Source organism: Athene cunicularia (genome assembly GCF_003259725.1).
Source record: "Athene cunicularia isolate RWA chromosome 4 unlocalized genomic scaffold, athCun1 chr4_part1, whole genome shotgun sequence".
Classification (NCBI taxonomy): Eukaryota; Metazoa; Chordata; class Aves; order Strigiformes; family Strigidae; genus Athene; species Athene cunicularia.
Genome location: NW_020799098.1, coordinates 31,973,832 through 31,997,986, shown reverse-complemented (window position 1 = coordinate 31,997,986; position 24,155 = coordinate 31,973,832). Strand labels below are relative to the sequence as shown.

The 24,155-nt window shown below is 37.7% G+C and overlaps 1 protein-coding gene across 2 annotated transcripts; it reads left to right on the top strand.

The window, feature by feature from the left end:
* The first annotated feature begins 205 nt into the window (after positions 1-205).
* Positions 206-19,307, top strand: CNOT7 (CCR4-NOT transcription complex subunit 7). 2 transcript variants are annotated; one of them, XM_026846900.1, is made up of 7 exons: positions 206-325; positions 595-794; positions 1,110-1,303; positions 4,340-4,501; positions 10,415-10,559; positions 14,918-15,028; positions 17,601-19,307. In XM_026846900.1, the coding sequence occupies exons 2-7, from the start codon at positions 678-680 to the stop codon at positions 17,727-17,729; spliced, it is 858 nt and encodes a 285-aa protein (XP_026702701.1). In that variant the 5' UTR covers positions 206-325; positions 595-677; the 3' UTR covers positions 17,730-19,307. The 2 variants fall into 2 exon arrangements, with proteins under 2 accessions (XP_026702701.1, XP_026702702.1); XM_026846901.1 differs by having other exon boundaries at positions 292-315.
* The last annotated feature ends 4,848 nt before the right edge of the window (positions 19,308-24,155 follow it).

Below are 24,155 nucleotides of genomic sequence, written 5' to 3'. Positions count from 1 at the left end.
AAAGCCATTACATCATCGCCGCGCCGCGGCTCCTCGGGGCGCTATGAAGGGCCCTGTAGGCATCGGGAGGCGTCCGGGAACCCAGCCGGGGCGAGTTTCCGGCCCCCAGCGCCGCTCTCTGGTTTGGCGCGGCCCGTACGAGCTTGAAGAGCAGCTCTGCCCAGGGAGGCTGCCTGCCGGGGCGGCTCTCTGTCGTTCGCAGCCACCCCGACTCTGGTGTAACGCTAATAGTTACTTTGCCGCTTAGTTTCATGTTGCATGCGGCGGTGGGATCCACAGGAATGTGCTCTTCTAACCCGTGGGGCAATAACGCTTGTAGCTTCAGGTATCTCTTTTATCTGTTGAACTATAGCGTGCCTTGCTGGTTTGCCTGGCTTTGTGCAAGAAATAAAGTTACTAATAAAATCGTAAGGTTTTCGTTTCAGATAGTAATCTGAACTCATGCAGCTGAAATTCACATGGCTTTGGTGGCTCTGTCGTGCTGCTTTTCTGAAATTCTGAAGAATAAAGCTTGTTTCTGGTGTTTAAGCATTTTTTTACATACATGAAGAATAAACCCTTACATTTTGATATTTCCCCTTCTTTGTCTCTTAGGTTAAAAAACCAAATAATTGAAATCCCCTTTTGATCCTCAGTCAAGTGTAAGTTTTGATGCATGGTCTCTAAAGCCCCCCACTATGCCAGCAGCTACCGTAGACCATAGCCAAAGAATCTGTGAAGTTTGGGCTTGTAACTTGGATGAAGAGATGAAGAAAATTCGTCAAGTTATACGGAAGTATAACTATGTAGCTATGGTGAGTGCGCGCTTGATGTTTATTTAGCAAATTACTACAAAAACCGTGATTACTTCATTTGATATTAGTAAATTAAAGCTTTAAACATGTTCATCCACCTTCATTGAAAGAATAATGGAGTTTTTATATTGAATTAATGCTGGACGAATATTAGAATCCTAATCTATTACTTTTTAAAGCTAAATTTACACACAGTATGCTTCAGCAGTGAAACTGTTAGATGCCTGAAATATCTTATTAAAAATGCGCAACATAAATTTTTATGGGTGTCTTTTGTTGAAGTTTAAATTGGAAGTTTTAATTGTGTTTCTACAGGATACAGAATTTCCAGGAGTAGTTGCAAGGCCTATTGGAGAATTCAGAAGCAACGCAGACTATCAGTACCAATTATTACGCTGCAATGTAGACTTGCTAAAAATAATTCAGCTAGGACTGACATTTATGAATGAGCAAGGAGAATACCCTCCGGGAACTTCAACTTGGCAGTTTAATTTTAAATTTAATTTAACGTAAGTGTTAAATGTCTGTGCTGTCGAATGTATGATTCTGACTTACTGAAAACGTATTACAGGTTGTGAAAGCTATAGCAACTCTTTATATGATTGGAATACTGTAGACACTTCTTTGTTTATTAGCCATACACATGCTTTCTTTCCTCGTTTCTATGCAGTATGTTGGTAAATTGGTCATAAATGTTAAGCAATTTTAACGGAAGTTTTTAAAAGAGGCATTTATACTTAGTGCAGCAGTTAGGTCTGCATTTTCATATTTAGCATTTCAGAGTGCTTCTACGTTAACCTAGTTTAACTCTTACTAGCTGTTATAGAAGTCATATGTTTCTCCTTTGCATATTTTTAAATGGAAAATATCAACATTTGAAGAAAAAAAGTAGTTACTGAAATGACTAAAGAAGCATGACAAATTTTACCAGCAAGTGTGCTCTGTCCTCTTTAAAATAACATTGTTAACTGATGTTAAAATACTCATAAACTCTTGTTAATATTCTCAGTAAAATACTGTCAACTTTTTAATACTGAAACAGCCTTTCTTCTATTTTCAGAGCACCTTATTCTGTTAAGCTCCTGTATTTTAATTATCTTCAATAATAGATTGAAAGGGATTATTGATTCTACAGTGTAACTCATGTGGAGACATTTGTTCTGGATCATTTTATGTAAAATGTTGGTTAAAAGGCAAGCTGATTTTTACTATCTGTTGGAATAGTATTGTGAACTTTATTTCAGAATGTGATTTTTATCAGTGATAAACCTTTAAGTGTAAACCTAACTTTTCCAGTGAGGTGAGGCAGTGCTTGGAAGTTCTAGTTGTATCTTAGCAGGTAGTAGACAAAGTTGCTAGCTAGTATCTTGAATTTTCTCCTGAAGTAAGCATAATTGGCCTGATAGTTTGTCATATGGCCTCTATCAGTGCAAACGCTCCTCGAACTTAAAAGTGTTGAAAGCTTGGGTTTTTTTGGCAGTTGTGTTACAAGCTGATCACTGGACAGCTTGATATACATGAGTAAAAACTGCTACCTACAAAGTGGGTTTTGAGAACAGACCTTTTCTTCTGTAGATAAAAAGACTTGTTTTCAAAGTAATTTGGGTTCTTACAAAAGAAAAAACTGCTGCTGTCTTGCTTGATCTTTCAGCTTCTCTAAATAAGCAGTGCTGTGGCTTGTCACAGATCAGTTTGGTCAGAGGAATGATATGCTCTTTTTAGTTTTTTTTGAAGCACCTCTTGAAAGAAAAGGAAGTGTGGGTTCGATATTTTGGTATCTAAACTTACCTGGCCATACAAATGCTGGATAAAAGTTATCCATTGTCTTAATAGAATAATATATTAATCCTGCTAAGTACAGGAGAAAGAGGAGGAATAAATTAATAACTTCTAAACTGTGTTCTGGGAAGAAGAGCCTGTGTTATGTATGTCTAATTTTTTGGCTTAAAGGTTTATTTAATGTCAAGCAACTAAAAACAAAAATAGTTTTCCATCCATTTGTGCAAGATGCTGCATAGATAAGACAGTTTAGTAAGGCAAGATACAGGTAGTCACATAACTAACTTGATACTAGTTCACTGAGAGGATTCATACAAAAAGGTAAGCTAGGTAAGTGCTGTGTGAAAAGTGAATTTATTTTTTTTTTACATGGATGGAGAAATTACTTATTTTTGTCTGTTTCTAAGTTTCCTTTTGGGAAGTGGCACTGTGCCAGGTGATGTGCTCCTAAAGCAAAACAGCTGTTGGCTGTTCCTAGAAGGTAGTTCTTTTGTGTGTGGTTCCAGCCAGGTCTTGTTATAGTGTGCTTTTAAAGAGCATAAATATTTCTCTAAAATAACTATCCACCTGATTAGTGCAGAGCAACAAACTAGAAGTAAAAGTTCTTTTTGTAAAATAGGCATGTTTGTTTTGGATGAGTAATATGTTATGGAGATGGACAGGTGTTGGGAAGCTGATGCCTTAGAGCTGGAAAACTAATGAGCAGCCAGCTGTGTGGGAGGGAGGAAAAAAGATGCAACACATCTTGAGAATGTATCTTAATATTCTGATGAATGATGACTTGCTATTAGGAATAAGGAATAGAAGTCTATGAATGAATCTAATAGTCAAGTTTGATATATTGGTTGTTTTGGTTTTTATTAAAATTGAAAACTATACACTGAAGAGACTGTGGACTAGTATATTGTGGACAATAATATGAATATCGTAAGTAGAGCCACATTTGCTTTTTTCAGTCAACCATTCTGTGTCTTTGTTATGATGATATAGATTCAGCTTTAGGGGAAAAAAAAAGCCATCCACTTCATCAAAAAGTCCTTAAGATTGTATGAAAATGTTACTGGTAAAGGGAAGAAATACAGGTATAAGAGGAGATCAAACAAGGTATAGAGGAATTTTTTTCTATCCTTTTAAATTTTAGGTCCAAAATATGGCTCTCGAAGTTGGTTGTTTAGAAAGAAAACGTTAGACTACCTGAATTGTAAGGATTTACTAAATGGAGCAAGTACTCACTTTCCAGTTGTAGTGAGAATGAGGTTTTGATGAGCACGTGTCTAAACATCTACTTAACCTTAAATCACAAGAAATGTTTGGGAAATATTATTCACAGAACTAATATAGTACTGGGATCTGGAGGGTACTCTTCCTAATTCTATAAAGTAACATGTTAGTGCTCCAACTGTTACGTTTAATTTGTCACAGTTCAGGTAATAGGTCTCATTCGGTAAAATGCTTGTATTCATACATTCGCTTTCCTCTGTAGATCTGCAAAAGGGGAGTTCTAGGTAACCAGAAGAGGAGCAGGAAGTAGATTTTTATGAAGGAGGCAAGAATGGAGGTGCTGGGAATGGTGAAATGCTACTAAAGGTTAACAAAACCTATGAAAAATAGTTGGGTTTGTAATCAACATGAAACAAAGTCAAGTTGCTCCTGCTTTATGCTAGTGAAGTCTGTGGAATGAGTAGCAAAATGAAATGCTGCCGGGTTTATAATCACTGATGCTTGTAGATTTTTAAAACTTGCTTTTCCTCTCTTTTTTTTTTTAGAGAAGATATGTATGCCCAGGACTCTATTGAACTGTTGACGACATCAGGTATCCAGTTTAAAAAGCATGAAGAAGAAGGAATTGAGACACAGTACTTTGCAGAACTGCTTATGACATCAGGAGTTGTACTGTGTGAAGGAGTCAAGTGGCTTTCCTTTCATAGGTAAATTCTGCATGTTAAGTATTTGAGTTTCAGTATTGATTATTGAATTCTAGAGCTTGCATTTCACATCTTAAGTGGTACACATCTGATAGTGTATCTAACACGTATTTTGGTTGCTAAGACAGAAAATATTTCTGCTGTGTTATCTATAGCACCATTCTGTGTTGGAAGAGTAGAGTGTACACGGCGGTAGTGGTTTGGTTTTGGTGTTTACACTGTAACCAGAAAACTGTAAACCAGAAAAATGTGAAACTCCTGAGCCAGCAGGTGGCATTGTATCTTTTAATTCACACATTGAAGTAGTGATAGTAACAATGATAAATGCAAACTATTCCTAAACAATTATTGAACAAATAGTGTTTGTCTCATGGGAGAGACCACAGAATTATCAGTCAATAGTTTTATAAAGCACTTTAAAATTTGTTTTAAATCCGGTAATCTGGGCAGCTGAAAATTACTCGAGCTGCAGTAATGAGTATGTTTTACTCTTTATTCCACCACAGAACTTATCATCCAAGTAGAAAAAGAAATGCAATTTCCAAATATCTATGAATCTGTCAAACTACAAAAGATCTTTGGGTGCTGATAAGGTTTAACACTTTAAAGTTTATGCAGTAGTCATTGCATAGGCATCTACATGCCAGAGATAATTTACACTTTTTGCAATCAACAGTGGTTTTAAAGATTTATTGCTATGTAATACCCACAAGTTGACATTTTAAATGCTGTCTGCTAAGCAAGTCAATAAAGGTAGAGCAGATGTTTTAGCTGAGACTAGTACTTTCCTTACTCTTATGTATCGTACATGTTACATTGATTGGTGGTAGTATGAATATGACAAAATAATAAACCCCAAATTCTTCATCCTTAAGTATTAAATCTTGAAGGGGAGGTTGGAGGAGAGAAAGTCTCATGGAATTAGAGAAGTATTTACATTGTTAACTAACTGAAAAATAAGGATTGCTTCAGCAAGGAATATATAACAGTAGTAGAAGGGTGTATATAACAGCCTGTTGCAGAAGTCGTCGTTTTACTTTGTAGAAAGCAAGTGTTAGACTGACTTTCAAAAAGGAGAAGGGGGGAAAAAGAAAAGACAGTTAACAAAAAGGAGGATCCTCTTTGAATGTGCTTGTCACTGAATCTGCCTACATGTTCCACTTGCAGCTCTCTTGACTCACAACAAAACTCAAAAATAATCTTACTCTTGCTATCTTGCTACTAGGGTAGCACCTTGGGGAAAAACACTGGAACAAAAATGCCATGAACTGTGTCAAAATAACTACAAAGGCTGAATTAGTGAATTAAGTTTTTCGGCTTCTTAAAGCCATTGTTATAGAGTCTTACATGCATATTTGTGATTTATGCTTAACTACAGTAAAATAACTTGTATGGCTCATGAGAAGGAGGGGGAGGCATGTTATGCATGTAACTGGTACATCAACAGGCACTGCCATGTAGAAGGTTTTTCCAATATTGTCTAATAACTTTAAGGGCCCAATGTAAGCTGTCCTAGCAAAAGAATACTTGAGACATTTCTACACTAGGGATTCTTTTTAAAGCTTAATAATATTGATTGTGTGATTCCTGACTAATAGCTGGTCAAAGTATAGTGTAAGCTATGTGCAACAATGCCATAGAGCAGCTTATGAAGGGTTTTTGGAAATGTCTTTATTAAAGTCCAGTTTCGTCTGTGCTAAAATGAGTTTCTGTGGTGGACTTCACTGAAAACATCTTTAGAAATCCTCGTAAGACAGCTATTTCAGTAAATATTTTCAAACACTGGCTATCCCATCTCTACTTGAAGTCAGAATATGTTTCAAGGCTTTTGTGCTTGGCAGGGCATGTTCATATTATCTTGAGCACAAAACTGGAGTAGTGGGTTAAGTTCTGAGAAAGCTAAGATTGCGCAAAGTTATAAATGAGCATGGGTCACAAAATGTGCCACAAAGAATAGTTAACAGCTGTTTCTAAAGGTATTGTAGGTTGATTGTGATTATGTTCTATCAGTGGAAACTTGAACAGTGGGACAGCTCAGTTGACAATTTGTTTCATCTAGGTACTCCATGCAGTAGTTCTTTAACTACAGAAACTACAGATAGTTGCTGACTGCCATTGCTTCTGTTTCCTTAAAATTCTTTAATTACTACTAACCCTCAAAATTTATGAGTCTCATAGGAAGTGGGCAGAGGGGAATTACTCCTTTCTCAGAGTGTTAGGTTATGTTCTGTTTTTTTCATTTCCCAGTCTTCGATTTCCTTGAACTCTTAAGTGTAGTTTATTTGAGAAGCTAAGAGCTTAGAAATAGTTTTCTTTGTGTGCTTTTTATCTCTTCATTTGATGTCACTGCCTTGGCATACTGACGTATTGGCAAATCTGTGTGGACCTGCAGTTTTGCCAGTCATGAGCGAAGAAAGAAATGTTTGCACTGTCACCAGTTCTTGCATACTGCAACTTCATAAGAAACTTCATCACATCTTTTTGTGTGTTTAAAATGGTTTTGAGTTGATCAGAGAGGAGGGGAAAGCCCTGAATTTCTGATTCTTGTCACAGTCAGGGGAGCTGAGTGCTTGTCAGTCTAACAAGTTATAAAACAGAACAGCTCAAACAATGGTTTTGTGTGTTTACCTGACTGATCTGCTGAAGCTTTTGAGTGTCCACCTGTGTGCACCCTCCTCAATCTACCTTTGGAGGCTCTGTGCAAACATGCCTCAACCCAGATGTTTTTGGGAAGATGGAAATTTCCAAGCTATTGTATTTGAATAATTGTGTCTAGTTGATTTTAGTAAAATTTAATCTGTTGGCTCATTTCTACTAGCCAGTTATAAAATGAAGTAAAGCTTTCTCATCTCTGTCAGGTTTCAATTTATTTCAGAGACTGTTGGTGCTTGAGTAGAATTCATTGTTAATTGACTACCTGAGTTCGGGATAGTAAGGGAAAGAAATAAAAGCATGTTTTACATTTTGATGGTCTCGTTGCCTACAGCTGTCCATTTTTGGTGAAAAAAAAAAAAGAAAAAAACAAACTGTAAGAATGCTTATATTGCTGTATAGCTCCGGGGATTGTGGCTAGCTGCACTAAGTAACTTCAGGTGATTATATTAGAAATGGTGAAAGCCTTTTAAGGAAGGGAAGCCTATGTGCTTCAGGGTATAAACCAGCCACTAATTGCCTGTTAGAGGATTAGAAGAAAACTTCTTTAATGAGCAGGTAATAATGTAATTGCTCACTGTGGACTGATTTACCCTTCTGTTAGCATTCAGCAGTGGCCACTCAAATTTTTGAACTAGATTATCTTAGTCTTGAGTTGGAGTGACAGTTCTTATGTCTGCGTAAGCCTTGATGACTGGAACGCATTACCCCTGAAAAGTATACAAAAAAGATTTTGTAAATGCCTTGATACTGCATTGTGATTAGTAAAGTGTGGTTTGTGATGATTGTTATGAGCACAATGGGACTAAGTGTAAGCAGCTGGAATTTAAGGAATGTGAAGCATCATTTGGTTGAACTGACTAAAACTAACCCGTGGTCAGAATCCAGGAACAGATAGCTGACTTAATACTGTCATGCACTGGAAGGGTAATCATGCCTGTTCAGATACCCTGTTCCCTTCTGCATGAGGATCCCAGAATGAAAGAATCTGCTACAATCCCCAAGGGGGAAAAAATCCCCACAATTCTTAATCGAAATTGCAGATTTATGATAGCCTGCTCACTCTCAATACAAATAGTAAATGAATCTTGACTTTTCTTACAGTACTTCCTTCTTAATAGAAATTGGAAGTGTTTTGATAGCATCTGTTTTCTAGTAATTCGGTCATGTACATAATTTGTTTTGGAAGATGACGGGAGTCAAAAACATTTTTGGTTTTGGAAGAGGAGGAGCACAAATACTGTTTTCTTCCCTTTAAAAGTTTTAATATGGCTATTACATTTGAGCCACTGATGTCAGGAATTCAGTGAGTTAATAAGCTCTCTGATCTGTAGAGGAGTAAGCCTCCTTAATCCTGAAAAGTCTTTTTTGCAGCTTTCTGAACAGCCCTTTTTTGCTAATGTGGCTCTTTTCTTTTTCTGTATAGGACTTTATGCTGATACAGGCTTCCCCGCTGCTCCCCACCCCGGCCCCGGTAATCTAATAAAATTCAGCTTCCAAGCTACTGTTTTGCCAAGAATACTACAGGTTTTTACTTTGTAAGACCGATGAAATCCTCCTTTATCTTTGGCTCCTTTGCTTCTTGGCCAGTAGCTGCTGCTGTGGAGCTTGGAGTGCTGCCAGCACAGCTTCAAAGCACCAGATGCAATGCAGGTTTCATTCAACATGAAATTCCTGTTCAGAGCACTGAAAACCCCTGTGGGAGAGCTGCAATAGTCTGTACCTTTTGTATATCTTGTATTAATGGACTCTTAACAGATAATACATTCATCAAGATTTTCTACCCTCTGTCTAGAAATACATAAGATAAAGATGATGTAGAGAACACTATCTTATACAAAAGGTACAAAAAGCAATCCCCTTTACATTGAGTATGCAAGCTAAAACCTTAAGCCTAAATCAGAAGTCACCAGTCTTTGTGGGTGCTAAATATCTGCAGGATCATTAGTACAGGGCTCTTAACTGATTTGTCTTCTGTATTGCTCACCTCACAGTTAAAGATCTCAGTGTTTACCAAGTTGTGAAATTCTTGGGTTTGAGTATGATTCTCATAACGAAGTCTTAAACTGAGAATTTGATGTCTGCGGTGGCCACCCGCTCACTTGAGCTGTGTCTCAGCTAGATGCTAAGGTTTCTTAAGCAGCAAAACTAGTGCAGCCTTCAAGTAGAGGCAGCCCTGTTGTGTGTTTTCATCAACTTTGTTAGTTCAAGCATTTTTAAAATTACGTGTCAATAAAAGCTAGGAACTGATTTGGTTCAATGCAAACCTAGTAACAAAGATGAGAATGTGTCAGTCCCCCATCTAGTTCAGTGCATATGTATACGAGCAGTCCTGCAAGGACAAGGGATCAGAATGGATTAGATTCATGATCATATAATGAATAATTGGTTTGTAATCTCTGCCTTCCTAGGGAAAAGGATAACGAGTCATTACTGCTTTTTGTTCTGGTCTTCAGTCCCACTTAATACCTGACACATGTCTTTCAATGCTTTAAACTCTGTTTCTTCTCATAACCCTTTGTAAAAGTACATGGTTTCCCCTTTTACTGCCACACCTCATTCCTGTGTTGAAGGAAGTCTTCCCAAACTCTTCTCTCCACCACACACACGTTATACCTCAGTTTCTTTGACCAAACCGGTATGGCTCAGTTATCTTGCTGCCTCCTGCTGACTTACATGTACATGAAAATTTTTCTGACTTACTTTATCCTTGCCTCCAAAAAGAGTAATAGTCTACAAGCTATTAAATTTTTTGGTTGTCTGTGTGCTGATTTAGTTGGGACAGTTGAAAGCCAATACACTTTTTATTGCTGAGGGTGAAGCTTGCCTCCAGGCACAAACATGTGTTGGCTCTGGAAACTCATGAATCTTTTGGATTTCAGGAACTGTAGAAGTGTCTGTATCTCAGTTTGTAGTGAGAAAGTCCAGTCTGTGTGAAAGGAACCAGCTAGGAGACTTTCTGGTGTAAGTTCTTGTTACCAGATGAAGCCTCAGCATCACTACCTTGTTTCAGGATTTAGAGACATTCCTCTAGACAGATCTTTCTATTTCTTCAGTTGGCCTCATTCAGACTAAATTAAAATGTTTTTTCTGGAATCTGCAGTGGGTCCATTTACACTGAGGCTTAGTCTTCTGCAGGAGTCAGTCTCGATCGATTAAAAATAAGCCAAATGTCCTGTTAATGTGTAATACAGTCTTGAAGTTGGAAGTGAGAATGATGCTTCTAAGGTATTTGCTTATATTGGTTTTGTTACTAATTTGCAGTGGATATGACTTTGGCTATCTAATCAAAATTCTGACAAACTCTAATTTACCTGAAGAAGAGCTGGACTTCTTTGAGATACTGCGATTGTTTTTCCCTGTCATCTATGATGTAAAATATCTGATGAAGAGTTGCAAGAATCTGAAGGTAAGTAATCTGTTAATGGCTCAGAACAAGTTTTGGGTTTGGGGACAGAGTACTTTCTGCTTAAAAATACTTATTTTCAAAATTTTTGTTTTCTGATTTTGCTTTGGTAGTACCTATTAAACTTGTGATATTGTTGTCTCAAGCTTTATATATTTAATATTAAAGGCTATTGTTAGAAGTAGGCAGGAACATACATTAATGTTTTTTAACTGCTTACCAGTTAAAAATAGCATGTTGATACTTTAATTGCAGTGCCCAGTGTTTTGACAGATGATAAACCCATGTTTGGAATTAATCCTTCGCTTTTTGAGCCTTAAGAATTGATGGGTTTCATATACTCTTATTTCCTTATTGTGCAGTCCACTAAAGGACTGCGGTCGTCTTGGCAAAGGTAATTGCAACGGTGATGCTGTGGAAGTGTCTTGGGAAGATGAATGGAGCGAAGAGTGTTTCAGATGGCCCCATAAGAAAAGATAAACAACCCATAAGGAAATATAAACAACAACATATGTTCAGGGACAACATACAACTTCTAGGAAAAAAATACAGTACTAGAAACTAATCTCTCATGTCAGGCCCGTGGGGCTACTAATTGGCTTACTCTATCAGGCATAAAATTTGGATACTTTATTGGACTGGAGACTGAATGGAAACTGGAACTAAGTATGTGAAGGGGAAGACAGCAAGTGAAAGAAAGATGCTACAGGGATTGTTAATCTTTACTTGCCAAAGAACTGTAAGAGTCTGGACTGCTGCTGGAATGAGGTGCATCGCTCATCTGAGGCAATTAATGGCTCGCTGCTTTTGTGGAAACTAACTCAGTTCTCTAGGCTTTCTTAATGAGAACCTGCAGGAAAACCAGAACACTGCCTGTAGTACAACCAAATCCTAAGGAATGGCTTGCCACTTCGTCGTGCTGAACTAGTGATCTGTGTGGGGTTTATAGTCCTCTGTTTCCTTCTGAGATAAACTAATAGAATGGGTCACTTTTAAGTAATAGCCTGCTTGTGTGGGAAGTAAATTGTGTGAATCCTTTTGTTAATCAATGTTGAAAATGGGAGACCTCACTTTGAGTTAGTAAAAAAAATACCTATCTGTGTTTATCTAGAGTTGTTATTGCTATATATAATCAGCTGGGCAAATAGCTGACTATTAGAGAGCACGTTAGAAACCCTTTTTTCCCACGGAGGCCGGAAGTTAAAATGAAATGTTCATGAAATGGTCATGGGTTTTTTCAGAGCTGAATATGGAGGTCAGCTTTCCTGCAGTAAATCTTGATCCTGTCACATAACATGCAGAGTGGTGATGACAGCAGGGGAAGGGATGTGGAATACCCTACCCATCCAAATTTAGCAGTGATGAAATGATGGTGGGCTTATAATGTGCTGAGAGCAGCTGTCTGAAACAAATTGCTAATCAATCAGTGTTGTGACTCTAAAAATGTCTCCTAATGTGTGTCACTTTCAATATTAAATTGCAGTGAATTGAACTGCTGTGCAGTTGTCCTTTATTGACTTGTCTAAGTTATTTTTTTTATGAACGTCACTGACTTGCTGTAGATACCCCACTCTGTGCCCCCACACACCCAAAAAAGAATTCTTGGCATTAAGAGGAGAAATATACGTCATGATTGGGGAAACTGTTTGATGCTCTTTTTCTGGAATTAAGTAGTCTGTGAATTTACTCTAACTTAAATGGATATGAATGTACTTTACTGGCATGCAGATTAGGAGATAACTTGAGACATTAATGTAGTATAGGTTAAACTCTTGCTTGTTCTCTAAAAATTTTTCTATGTAGACAATTCCAAACCTTTTGATAGTAATAGTGACTTTTAGGTAATGTAGATTTACAGATCTTGTTGGAAACTTGCTTTTAATATGGGAGTTTGTACAGAACAATGAACTCCGGTACAAATGCCATGAAATGAAAATTTGAACTGGATTGACTATGATTGTGTGATTATATAAATCATTCAGTGGCCTTTCCCTTGAAAGACTGATGCTCTGAAAGCTTGGGAAGAATTTGTCTTTCTCCTCCAGAAGTAACTTACCTGGAGTGCAGAAGTGTTCCCTGAAAGAGAATCTCAATAACCTATTAATTTTCAGAGACAGCCAAATTTTATTCCATAATTATTGCAGTTGTAGATCAGGAAGTGCCACACAAGTGGTGTATGATATATTTACAAATAGATATATGCCATAAAAAATGCTATTTTCAAAGTATTCTTCTGTAGGTTGCTGTTACTCTAAATTTTGAATTACTAAGTACATTCTAGAACTTGCAGCTGCTGTGTAAATATTGATTTTTATTATTTAAGTGTTTCTTCTTCAAAGTTATTTGAAGCTAGAGTAGATGGTCTTACAGCTAGCAGAACCTGATGATGAGGCACTGCTGATTTGCAGTTTGAGGAAGCAGAAGGGTTTGGAGCAGAAAACAGAGCCTTGAGAGAAGGGCGTGGGCCTAACTGCTGTTGCTAATTCTAACAGCTCATTATTGGAGTTAGAAAGCGGAGAACATGCTTTTATGAGATGTACTTTTTTCCACTGCCCACCAACATTCAGTATGCTTTTTGAGTGTAAATTAAATAACTGAGCATGTTTGCAGTGTTCAAATATTGTATCCAGGTACATAAAGAAAACAAGTTAGCTTCAGTGCTTAACTGTACGGTGTATAGACTTACTTTTATCTTAAATGTCTGTAAACTATATTTCTGCTGCTCAAGCTACAATAAAACTAGCCATACCAGTACTCAGTTTTCATCATGATTTGTAGATGTTACTTGGGAATGTTACTACTGAAGCTTCCATCTTTTTAAACAAAACAAAAACCTAAACACAAACCTGTTGCCGTAAGATTCACAGGAATTTTCATAATGTTTGATCTGATTTTCAGGTCAGACTTTATTGCTCTGTGTTATTTAACTTTGACTGTTACGCCTTTGCCTCTTACTGCTTCCCTTCCTGTACTTTGCAAAGGTTATGACAGCACTAAGGATTTTGTCTTCTGGTTTTTTTGATCTTTCTAGGCCTTAAAGATTGTGCATGTGCTTCACTCTGTTTCTAGTAGCTTTATAGCTTAATGATTGAAAAGAAGAATTGATATACAAAATTATGTGCTCACAGAATGTGGCTTACAGCATTAAAGGATTTGTGGTTAGGATAGTATGACATGTCTATCTTTCAACTGATCTGTGATACCTGTAAAACAAAACTGACTTCTCATGGATTTGTTTCCACATATAGTGGTTATTACCATTTTGAGGGGCACTAAAAAGAGGTTTATTTAGTCACTGCAGTTAAGAGAATATTTTTTCACATAAACTTCATGGGAAGAAAATTTGCTTCAAAACTGGAGAAGTCTACCTTTAAGAGCAGATAGATTTGCAGCTTTGGAGTGATGTCTACAGCTCCACAGTCCATCCATTTAAACCACATATCAACATTCAAAGCAGAAAATTACTGTTTTAAATTGTTCCCTTTTTGTATGTGAGAAGCTTATATACTTTTTTTAAGTAGTAGGTTTCATTACACATGTGATTAAGATATATATCTCTTAACAGAAAAGCCAGCTGTAGAGAAAAGCCACCTGTAGCACTGGTTTTTAGTATCTTAGAAAACTAGGTGCAAGATGATGGATTTCCCCCCCCCCCCTTATGGCAGCTAATGAAACAAACTTTAAAGAATGGCAGAATGTCTTGTAGAGATGGAGTGGGCACTTTCATCTTTTTTTGACTTTAGCACCTGGTTTTTAAATGCCTGCTATGCAACATTTTCCTGAACTCCCTGTAGTATTCTAGATATTAAGGATGCTCTCAGTGTTTGTAAAGGGAAGTGGAAAAACCCTCTTGTTTAAAGGTAAGTGTAAAGGAAAAAGGTCTGTTTCAAAGCCTAGATACTTTAATACATGGAGGCATATGGACATCTCATTTGTAAGCACTTGAATTCTTGTGTTTGTAGAACAACTTTTTACCTTTTAAACTTTCATTTAGATAGGAGTACAGAACACCTGGTTTTGTTCTTCAGTGTTGGCATTCCTTTAACATCTTGAAGGAATTTTTTTGTTAAATAATGACATCTGGTTACTGGAGGAGCTGGAACATGAAGGAGTAGTAGTTTTGTTGGTCACAGATACTGCTTTATTTAATCAATACTGACACAGAATTCTAATGCTGCTGTTGACACTCAAAGCTTGATTATTTGGGTGTGGATCTAGTATAGTGACTGTTTCAGCTACTGTGTGAATGTTAAAATATACCTGAGTTTATATGACTTGTGTAACAGTTTTTCCCAGGTATAGCTGTTCAGTTTTTTGATAAAATTTTTTTCAGCAGTTAACAAAAATGTTTTCTTTTTCAGGGTGGATTACAAGAAGTGGCTGAGCAGTTAGAGCTGGAAAGGATAGGACCACAGCATCAGGCAGGATCTGATTCTTTACTCACAGGAATGGCCTTTTTCAAAATGAGAGAAGTAGGTGGATGTGTTGGTTTTATCTCCATGATAGTAACGTGCTGTAGCAGTCAGACGGATGGAATTGCTGATTCTAATAAGTCTGCTGTATTTTAAGGAGGTCGTTGAAGGGCTTCAGGGGTTGCTGCTTTCTTAACAAAAATAAGACCATCTATATTTTCCCCAGAGTAAGCGTGAACCAGCCCTACTGATTCCCTGATTAGCTGCTGTGAGTGAATATTGCTTCCTGTTTCCAGCCTGTGCCTGGCTTTTGGATTTTTTTGTGGGGTTTTGTTTTTGTTTTTCTTCCCTTCCCTGTTCTGTAAAGTACCTTTTAGATGGTTGCTGCAGTGAGTTATGAGCTGCTGGAGGCAGACTTGCTTCTGGGTGACCATACTCAAAGCCAGTTTTTCTGGAGCCTCTGCTCAGTGTAATACCCGGCTGGTGTGTGCTGCTGCTTGTGGTAGGCCTAAAGGGGGGAAAGTGTTGGTTAGCCACTTCTGGCTAAACTTGCAGGCTATAGGTATTTTAAATAATGACCTTCATGCTGCTGTGGGGAATGTCCATGCATTTATTCCTTACCATTGAGTAAAGCACACGTTCTAAAAGACTGTACAGCAGTCAGTTAATTCAAGGAAATCAGGTCTTACAAGCTTCATGTTTCCTTGCTATTTGTCTGTGTACAACAGAAAGTTACTATGATATTTTGCATTAGCAGAACAAACAAGTTGAACAGGCCTCTTCTGGAAAGCAGTGTACTGGACAAATGCTAGTGTACCTTCTGTAATCCAGCTTTTTGTATAAAGGAGAAGATGAATATGAGTTTCTGACAATACTAGGGAGACAGCAATGAAAAATAAATGCTGTGATTTAAGCTGGTTTGCTCATCCTAATGCTGTTCTGCCTCTGCTGGAACCATTGCAGTTGTCAAGCAGGTCATGGGCTACAGATATAATGGAGAGGATTGCGTTTCTGCTATGATCTGAGCCCAGTGTGGCTAACTACTGTCTGCCTGGTTATTGTTAGTTTTTCACCCTTGAATTTGAAACAAAATCCAAAGCAAATAAAGGGAAAGGGGAAATACATGGTAACCATGCCTAAGATACTGCCTTTCAAGTTAGTTTTTTAGAGGGAAAGGTTCAAACTCACAATCATTTCTCTAATGACATGTAGTTTGTTACATGGCAAATTAGTTTCTTGAATTTGTTTACCAAAAGCTCTTATCGGGTAAAGTAGAAATTGTTGAGGTTTTTTAGTGCAAAACACTTGCTTAATTAGGCCAGTAAAGATGGGTTGTTTACAGTGTTTTTTTCAGTACTTTCAGAGATTCTTTGCAAATACAGCATTTCTAAATAAGGACACAGTGGTCAGCAGAGAGAAGTGTATTTAATGCGCATTTTTAAAACCTTTTCAGTAGAGTTCACTGTTTGACAATGTATTTCTGAGTGAAAAAAAATTTATTTTATAATGAGCTACAAAATTTTCTTACTGATTCCCATGAAGGAATTGCAACTTGCTTGCTGGGTTTTGGAGTGCCAGCCAGAAAAGTTACTGATCTTTTTCTTCCCATCAGAAATACTTAAATACTGATACTACAACAGCAGAACTGTTGTTTGGGGGGTTTTCTACCTGTTTATTTCTTTAAGTACTGCTGGGGAGATTTAAAACTTTTAATTGAGGTTTTCAATTCCTGCAGTACAGAACTTTCCATCCAGACTGTGCTGCTAAAGGCAAACCTTGAAAGAAGTTTTCAGCCTGTGTGGTATATGTAGTCCTCTGCATTTAGATTGTGTATTGTATCTGCCCTGCTCCTGCATCATTCTGGCTGTCTTAGATTTTTGATGTTGTTAATGATTCAGTGTCAACCACTGGGATGTCCTGGGTTGCCGTGAAGTTTTTAGGGTGAAAAATTTTTGTGTATCCATATGTCTTTAATTTTGCAGGGTAATTCATGGTTTTGCTTGAAAACCTGAGTCTAAAAGTTAGAATCGGAATATCACAGGGTTTTATGTCTTCCACTGAAAGGTTCTGTTTATGATTAAGACTTACAAGGTGTAAATGCAGTCTTAGTACAAAATTTACTTAGTACAAAATTTGCTGTTCCTTATTAAATTATTTATTACATAAATTAGGACAAATGTCCATTTCAAGACAGTTTGAAAACCCCACATGCTGAGGAGTGTAGGTAGAGTGTGGGCACTGGTGGTGGATGTTAAGCATATGCCTGTTGTGAGAAACTCCACAGAAATCAGTTGGAGAAATATCTTCATTGCGTTTGTAGAAAAGTGAGAGTGATAACTGATAAAATGTTTTGAGAATTTTGTATTATTTGGCCATTTCATCAGGAAGGGTGCACAGGAAGACTGATTGTATTCCTTGACAAATTTGCTTTAAAAAAAATCATGTCATATAGCACATTTTGATAATATTGTTGAGAATAAGTGTATTATGATGTTAATTATATCATCTTTTGCACCTTGGGATTTGATATCTTATGCTAAAAAGAAAGTAACATTTTAAAGCCTTTCTATAGTTCTGTTTAAACTGAGCCCTTTCCTTGGCAATAATTTGTGTCTCTCTCTTAACTCTTTAGATGTTCTTTGAAGATCACATTGATGATGCCAAATACTGCGGCCACTTATACGGCCTTGGCTCGGGGTCATCTTATGTACAAAATGGCACAGGAAATGCATATGAAGAAGAAGCCAACAAACAGTCATGACATGAAATGAAAGGCCATCTTTTTGACCTCCACATGCTTGTATATAGGTTTTATCTCTGGTTGAACCCCTTGGACAATAAGGCTTTTTTCTCCCCTTTCTCAGCACACTTTCTTTCCTGCCTTTCTATGTACTAAACTTGACTGTTCCTATCACAGATTTTGATCTTACTATTGATATGTAAAATTTTCTGGGTTACATTTTGGCCTCATACCTAGCCCATTTGTAAAGCAGCATGTATAGGATCAGTGTGGCAGAGAGAAGGGAAAGTTAAATCATAATGAATAGTCTGGTAAACCTCCCTATATTGATCTTCTAGTTTTTTGTCTCTTCCCCTCCCTTCTCCAAATCAACTGGCACTGATTGTAACTAACTTCCCCATTCATGTCTCTTCCTTCCAGTATGCAGGCGTTTTAGCTATTCAAGATTGTGGACCATCAAATTTGCACTTTAGAGAGTGACTCTGACTCAGATCCTCTGTTTTATTTGAAGTTTGTTTTTTTTTCTTTTGCCCTCAGCTAGAAAACAATCATCTGCCAGGTTCAGCAGCTTCATGCTGTATTTCCTTGGTATCTCAACCCACAGAAAGTGACATTTGCTACCTAACCTCTGTTTGTTCAAGCAAACCAAACTACTGAAATCATAGTAACTGCTGTTATTTTACTAGTGTTCAGCCATCTTCAAACACATCCTGCACATGTCAACTGCTGGTTGGCCTGCTGCTTTCAAACCGCTCTGTGATGGGGAAAAGAAGCTTGAAAAAACAGCTTTACACCCTTCAGGAAAAGAACAGCTTATGAATTTAGCATTTTTGCCTTTAAGCTGAGAGTTGAAGGCTATTTGAATAGTAGGAGTTTTGCAATGGCACACTTCTGTTGATTAAGGTTCCTAGCTTTTATTCTAGTAATGTACACCTCACATTTTTTAAGTCATATTTATTATGTACTTGGTGATTTTTGAAAGTCAGTTTAGTTGAAGATAAAACCCAAAGATCTGAAAAAATACTATTTAATTGAATTATTGAATTAGAAGAACAATTAAATCGTGCTTTTTTGTAGTTGCTACAAAGACAGATGTTACAGATACTTGTTGTAAAACAACAAAATATAAATAACATAGCTAATAAAGTTACCTGAGGAGTGTAATGCTAGTTTATTTTTGAGTATATCTTAGCAATATATTTTAGATATATTGTTTTAAAGGACCCTAAAGTCTGTTCTTAACTCTGCATAGCATGTGTACAGAGCAGTTGTGCAGGAAGGATTTTTGGTATTGAATAGCTAAAGACTAGCCTGAAATGATGGAATGTGTGACATCGTGTGCCTGTGTGTGCATGCGCGCACATAAGTGTGTGCATGTTCCGCACGGAAATCAATAGTAGAAAAATCTCCAAATGTTCACCAAATTACTGTGTTTTACCTTGTACTTAAAAACAAAAAATCAAACACCTTTTTTTTTCATTGAGTTACAATGATGTAACTGGGTGGTCCTTTTTAAGCAACAAATAATTTGCATAACAGAGGGTATTTGTTTTTAAAGCTTTTGTAAATAAAGGCCTAAGAAATGTTTTCTTACATAACCACAGACTGGTGATTTTGTTGCAGAATTTTTTCTGGAGTGTGTGTATTTAGTCAGTTCAATTCTCTATTGTTTTGTTTAGGTGTGATAGTTCCCTTCCACTTGCTTATAAAATTATCTAGCTCACTGCTGCTTTACTGATTCCACTTTCAGAGCAGAATTTTGTTCATGGGTTTCCAGTCACTTTGTTCCTACTCACCTGAGTTGCAAGAGTGGTGATTACAATTTACTACTGAGACATCCAAATCCTATTAGTAATTTACTTTAATACTGTTATGTATTAGATGGTGGTGACTTGTTCTAGTTCTGGTTGTCTTTGGCTTTAATAAGATAGGGACTATCTGACAAGAAGATAGGATGGATTCTTACTGTGGCATCAATCTGTGTCTTTTCACACTTGAACGATAGGCTAATGTGGAATATTTGCATACACACGGAACAAAGAACCCCTGAAGTTTGATGCATTTGCCTTAAAGTTTAGTAGCTTTGCCTAAAGTGCACTGATACAGCTATCTGTGATTAACTGTTGAAAGGAATGACTTTGAAGCATTTTGGAGTTTTGTTTTGAAGTAACTTATTAGTTGTGGATCAAAAAATTTTAGAGGCTTCTTTTACTATAGGCACAGATTTAGTTTTAGTTGAGATTGGGATGCACTTAGGAAGCAACTGCTAAGCATCCCACGTGCTGTGCTTTGCTTTGCTTCCTTCATGAACCTGTGAGAGCTTGGACTCCTTTTGGAAGAAGCTAAACCCAAAAATGCATAATAGATGTGTCTTGTGTCCCAGCTGCTCATGAGCATGCAGTCTGCAGGACCAAGTTTTTACTTAAACCCAAGCCTAAAATACTCTCCCAGAGCATTTTCTTTTAAACAATTGTACTCTTCTGGTTTCTTCCTGTAAGAAAAGCTTTTCTCAGAAACCACCACCAATCAGCATTAAACTAAGATTATGCTTTATTCTGTGTGAGAACTCTTGGTCATCTGTGTGATATGTCCAGAGTTGATGATTGTAACTGGGGAGACATCCGTGCATCATTCAGTTTCCGTGACAAAATTAGATTTAGTTTCCATTAAGGAATGATTTAAACAGTTGTAGATACTAAGGAAAAAGTAATTTCTTTTGTGTAGGACTGTTACTTGTAAACTGCAGAGCCTGAAATTTGTTTCCAAAGTGGACAGCTTTAATTGCTTTTGCAAAACTAAATGTGCAGGCAGAGTTCCAGGTGTCTAGACATGCACCTTTCAGTTCAGAGACAAGAATTTTCTTTCCAGGCCTCTGCTCTTCCCAATCCATTTAAAATACAGTGTTGTTTGTGTAGGTTTGTCAGAAGAAATGCAATATCAGAAACTGTTACATTTGATCTTTCGGTTTTTTTTTTATTAACTTGCATTTTTGGCTTCTGGAGTCAGATGAGTGTTCTAGGGACACTTTTCTAGAAAAGTGATGCAGCAATATACTGAAATCACAACACAATATAGCAGTTGTACATACAGTCGAGCATCATTCCCTTTACCAATCTCTATAGCATGCTCACTGTCAAGGGTGCTGGGTGTTCCCAGTTGCCAGTAAGGAACACATGGGTTGAGGGAACACGTGGGTTGAAGCCAGCTCAAGCCTGTTGCTCTCCTCAGAGTTGATTTTTCTGGGTGTTCAGTTTTTATGCTCTCTGTTGGGCTGAGCCAAATACACACATCCCGGTGTTGGTGTGACTGACTCAGGAAGTAGATTATTATTAATAATTTGTACATTATTTTATGGAGGGCCATTTACATAACCAGTTGACCCACTCAACTGATACATTTGATTGTCTACGTCAAAGGTCATCTCTGGTCCCCTTGGTGTTGGGATTAGTTCAGCTGCTTTGGTGACAGGTGTGGTCACTGCATGTATTCTTTTCTGAGCTTCATGAGCACACCATCCTTGCTTGACTTCTCGGAGCCACCTCCTGTTGAAGGGGTTCATTGACCAGTCACAGGATTAACTTGTAAAATAATTATTCTAAGAAGCGATTTAAAATAAAATAGACTTCTTGAGATTTTTATTTAACAACACCGAGTGATAAGAAAGAGAGCCAAAAGCCTCTAGTAGAACTGTTGGTATTTTTTTGACTACCACAAATTGTAGAGTTTGAACAAAATCTCACAAATAATAAAACCGGAGTTTAGATAGAGTAAAACACATTGGTTGTCTCAGCGTATATTCCTATTCATACCATGAAGTTCTTTTTCTGAACTTTAGTGTACCTTGGTTTATAGGTGATTGTTTTGGTGTTTTCTTCCCTCTTGCCTGACTAGGTATGGTAGAGAAATGAGCAGGGTTCTCCTGCATTATTTTAGCAGTCTTGGGTTGGGAATGAAATGTGCTCATTGATGCCAACTGTGAAGATCTGATTCCTGCAGAGGCTTGTCTTGTCCTTTTTCTGCCAGCACAGTTTTTTTTTCTGCCTCTGCTAAAGTGAGAGTTGTCTTTCCTGCACTCGTGAAATGCTTGCTCCACTTAACTTGGATCATGGGAGGGAAAGAGATCATCATAGATACCTGTGCCTCAGATAGCAATTGGCAAGAGCTGAACTTAGAGCTGCTGTACAGAGAACATGCTTTATCTTTTATGGGATAGCAAATCAGAGCTATGGTTGCAGTTGGCAGTATCTTTTATTTACCTTTTATCGTGTAATAGCCAAGCTTTGCAAACTCCCCATTTTTGTTCATTCTTGTCCCTCTGCATGCTCTGGACTGTATCTGTATTATCTGTGGCAGTGTTCTGTATGAAGGTTAATTGTTAGTGTGCTTATATCATCACTAAGCTACTGATTTTCTCTGTTTTATGTTTGAACTACTGGCCAGTTTAATATGACAGAAAATACCTGGAAATAGGTTCTTGTTGTTCAGGCTGTAAAAGTTTGTATATGCTGTGTATTTTGTCTTTATAACTGGGGCTCCTTCTTAGGTGAACTGAGAATTTTTTCATTTTCAGAAGAAAAAAAGGAAAATGACTTCATAAAATGATGACTGTCAGGAAGTGTTGGGTCTGATCCAGTTATGCCAATCAGTTAAACTGTGAGCATGCAGGAGGTGGGAAAGGGGACATGGCTCACAGCACACTCTTCCAACTGCTGCAGTCAAACTGTTGGGCCCATCTGCCTGAGATCACAGTGATCTAGGATGAAGCGTGTAATCATTGCCCCAAATACTGGGAACTACACAGCCACATTGGGGGGTGCCTGAGTTGCTGTATTTCAGTGATGGGGACCATTAGGAAAACTAGGAGAGATTAAGGAATTATCTATCTAGAATAAACCTTGGGAGGAATAAGGAGGATGTAGATACTGATTGTACATTTCAAACTGAAAGACTTTTCAATCTGGATTTCTGTGGAAGGGAAGGGAAAGAATGATGATCAAAATTTTAAAAAGGAAATTTAAACTGCAAAGGGAAAGTAGGCAAGGCTTTCCTTAGGTTATGTCAGATGCTGCTTGCTTAGAATTTCACCCACAAGGCTGCTGCTTTTCCAGTCCTCTTACCAGGTCACTGATGTTGAAAAAAGTGGCAACAAAGACACCCCACCACGCATGCAGTGTAGCAGCGTGTTCTTTTTTTAATCTTCTTTTGGATGAGAATGTTTGTATGTGGTTCAATACAAATATTTATGGAAGGGTTTTAAATAAAAGATGGGAAAAGCCTGGAGCATATACTGCAGGTTAGTGTCTGAACTGGAACAAGTGAAAGCTTTCATCTTTATGTAATTGTTCTTGCATTTTTAGAGGCCCCTAAGAAGACAGTCTCATTCTGCTCTTCACCAGAGGTGGATTCAATGCTTTCTTTCCTCGAGGAGGCTTGGCAAAGTGCAGAGTGTCAAGGTGGGCAGATTGGAAGAATCTGGCATGGGAGGCACTGCAGAGCCCTCATAAAGTGAAGCTGCTGGGGGTGACAACCCACTTCCCTTCCTTGTACCTCCTCAGCTCTATAAAGTAATGTGGGTTTAAGAACTCCCTCTTTTTTGGGGACAAAAGTCTACCTTTCTGACCTTCAACAGTAGCCAAAGGAGTGCAGCTGTGTCTGCTCTGCCAGCATGAATATATGGAGTGTTTCACCCATGAAAGACCAGAAAGTATTAGTTTCCCTTTTAACCTGTTTCATGGTGTCTGTGCTTTGTGAGGTGTAGAGATCTAACAAACAGGGGAGGGAGAACCTTCCTATAAAGTTTGCTGGTGAGGGGGGACATTTACAGCAGCTATGTTGTTAATGAAGCCATAGTGGAGATGACATTCTGCTCATCAGGTATGCTGCTAGTAAATCTGAAGGTAGTGCATCAATAACTACTACATATTTAATTTGCTGAACATGAAGCATTTATTTATGTGAGCAATACATTAATAAGTCGCAAAGTTATACACTAAATTTATGTAGAAATATATTCCCCCCCCCCACTCCAGCACACCAGTCAACTGAATCAGGGCAAGAACTCTCAGTCCAAATAATGACTAACGGCAGCTACAACATACCACTAAACAAACTTGCTTCTTGCAAACTCTCTGAAGTCTTGCTTGAAGACCCTGATTTTAGGTACACAAACATTATGCTGCAGTTGTAGGCTACTATAAAGAACTTTCACTCTGCAAGTTAAACTGGATAGTGTTTTTTCTCTCAAAGTGCATAGCAGCAGCTGTCTAATTTCTCAGTGGGAGGAGCTCACTGACATCTAGGGGTTCTTTTTTCTTCATAAAAAGTTATCTGTGAAGACTTTGAGCATTCTATCACCAGTACATCAACTGACATAGGTGTGTTCCACTTCTGGTGCAGACATGCATTAGATTTGTTCTAACTTAGAAATTAAGGAAGCTTCTTACCCAT

Bases quoted from the DNA above. Each gene is read 5' to 3' on its own strand.
- CNOT7 (XM_026846900.1), top strand. From the start codon at position 678: ATGCCAGCAGCTACCGTAGACCATAGCCAAAGAATCTGTGAAGTTTGG. The intron at 1,304-4,339 runs GTAAGTGTTAAA...TTTTTTTTTTAG, and splicing joins AATTTTAAATTTAATTTAAC to AGAAGATATGTATGCCCAGG. The intron at 10,560-14,917 runs GTAAGTAATCTG...TTTCTTTTTCAG, and splicing joins AGAGTTGCAAGAATCTGAAG to GGTGGATTACAAGAAGTGGC.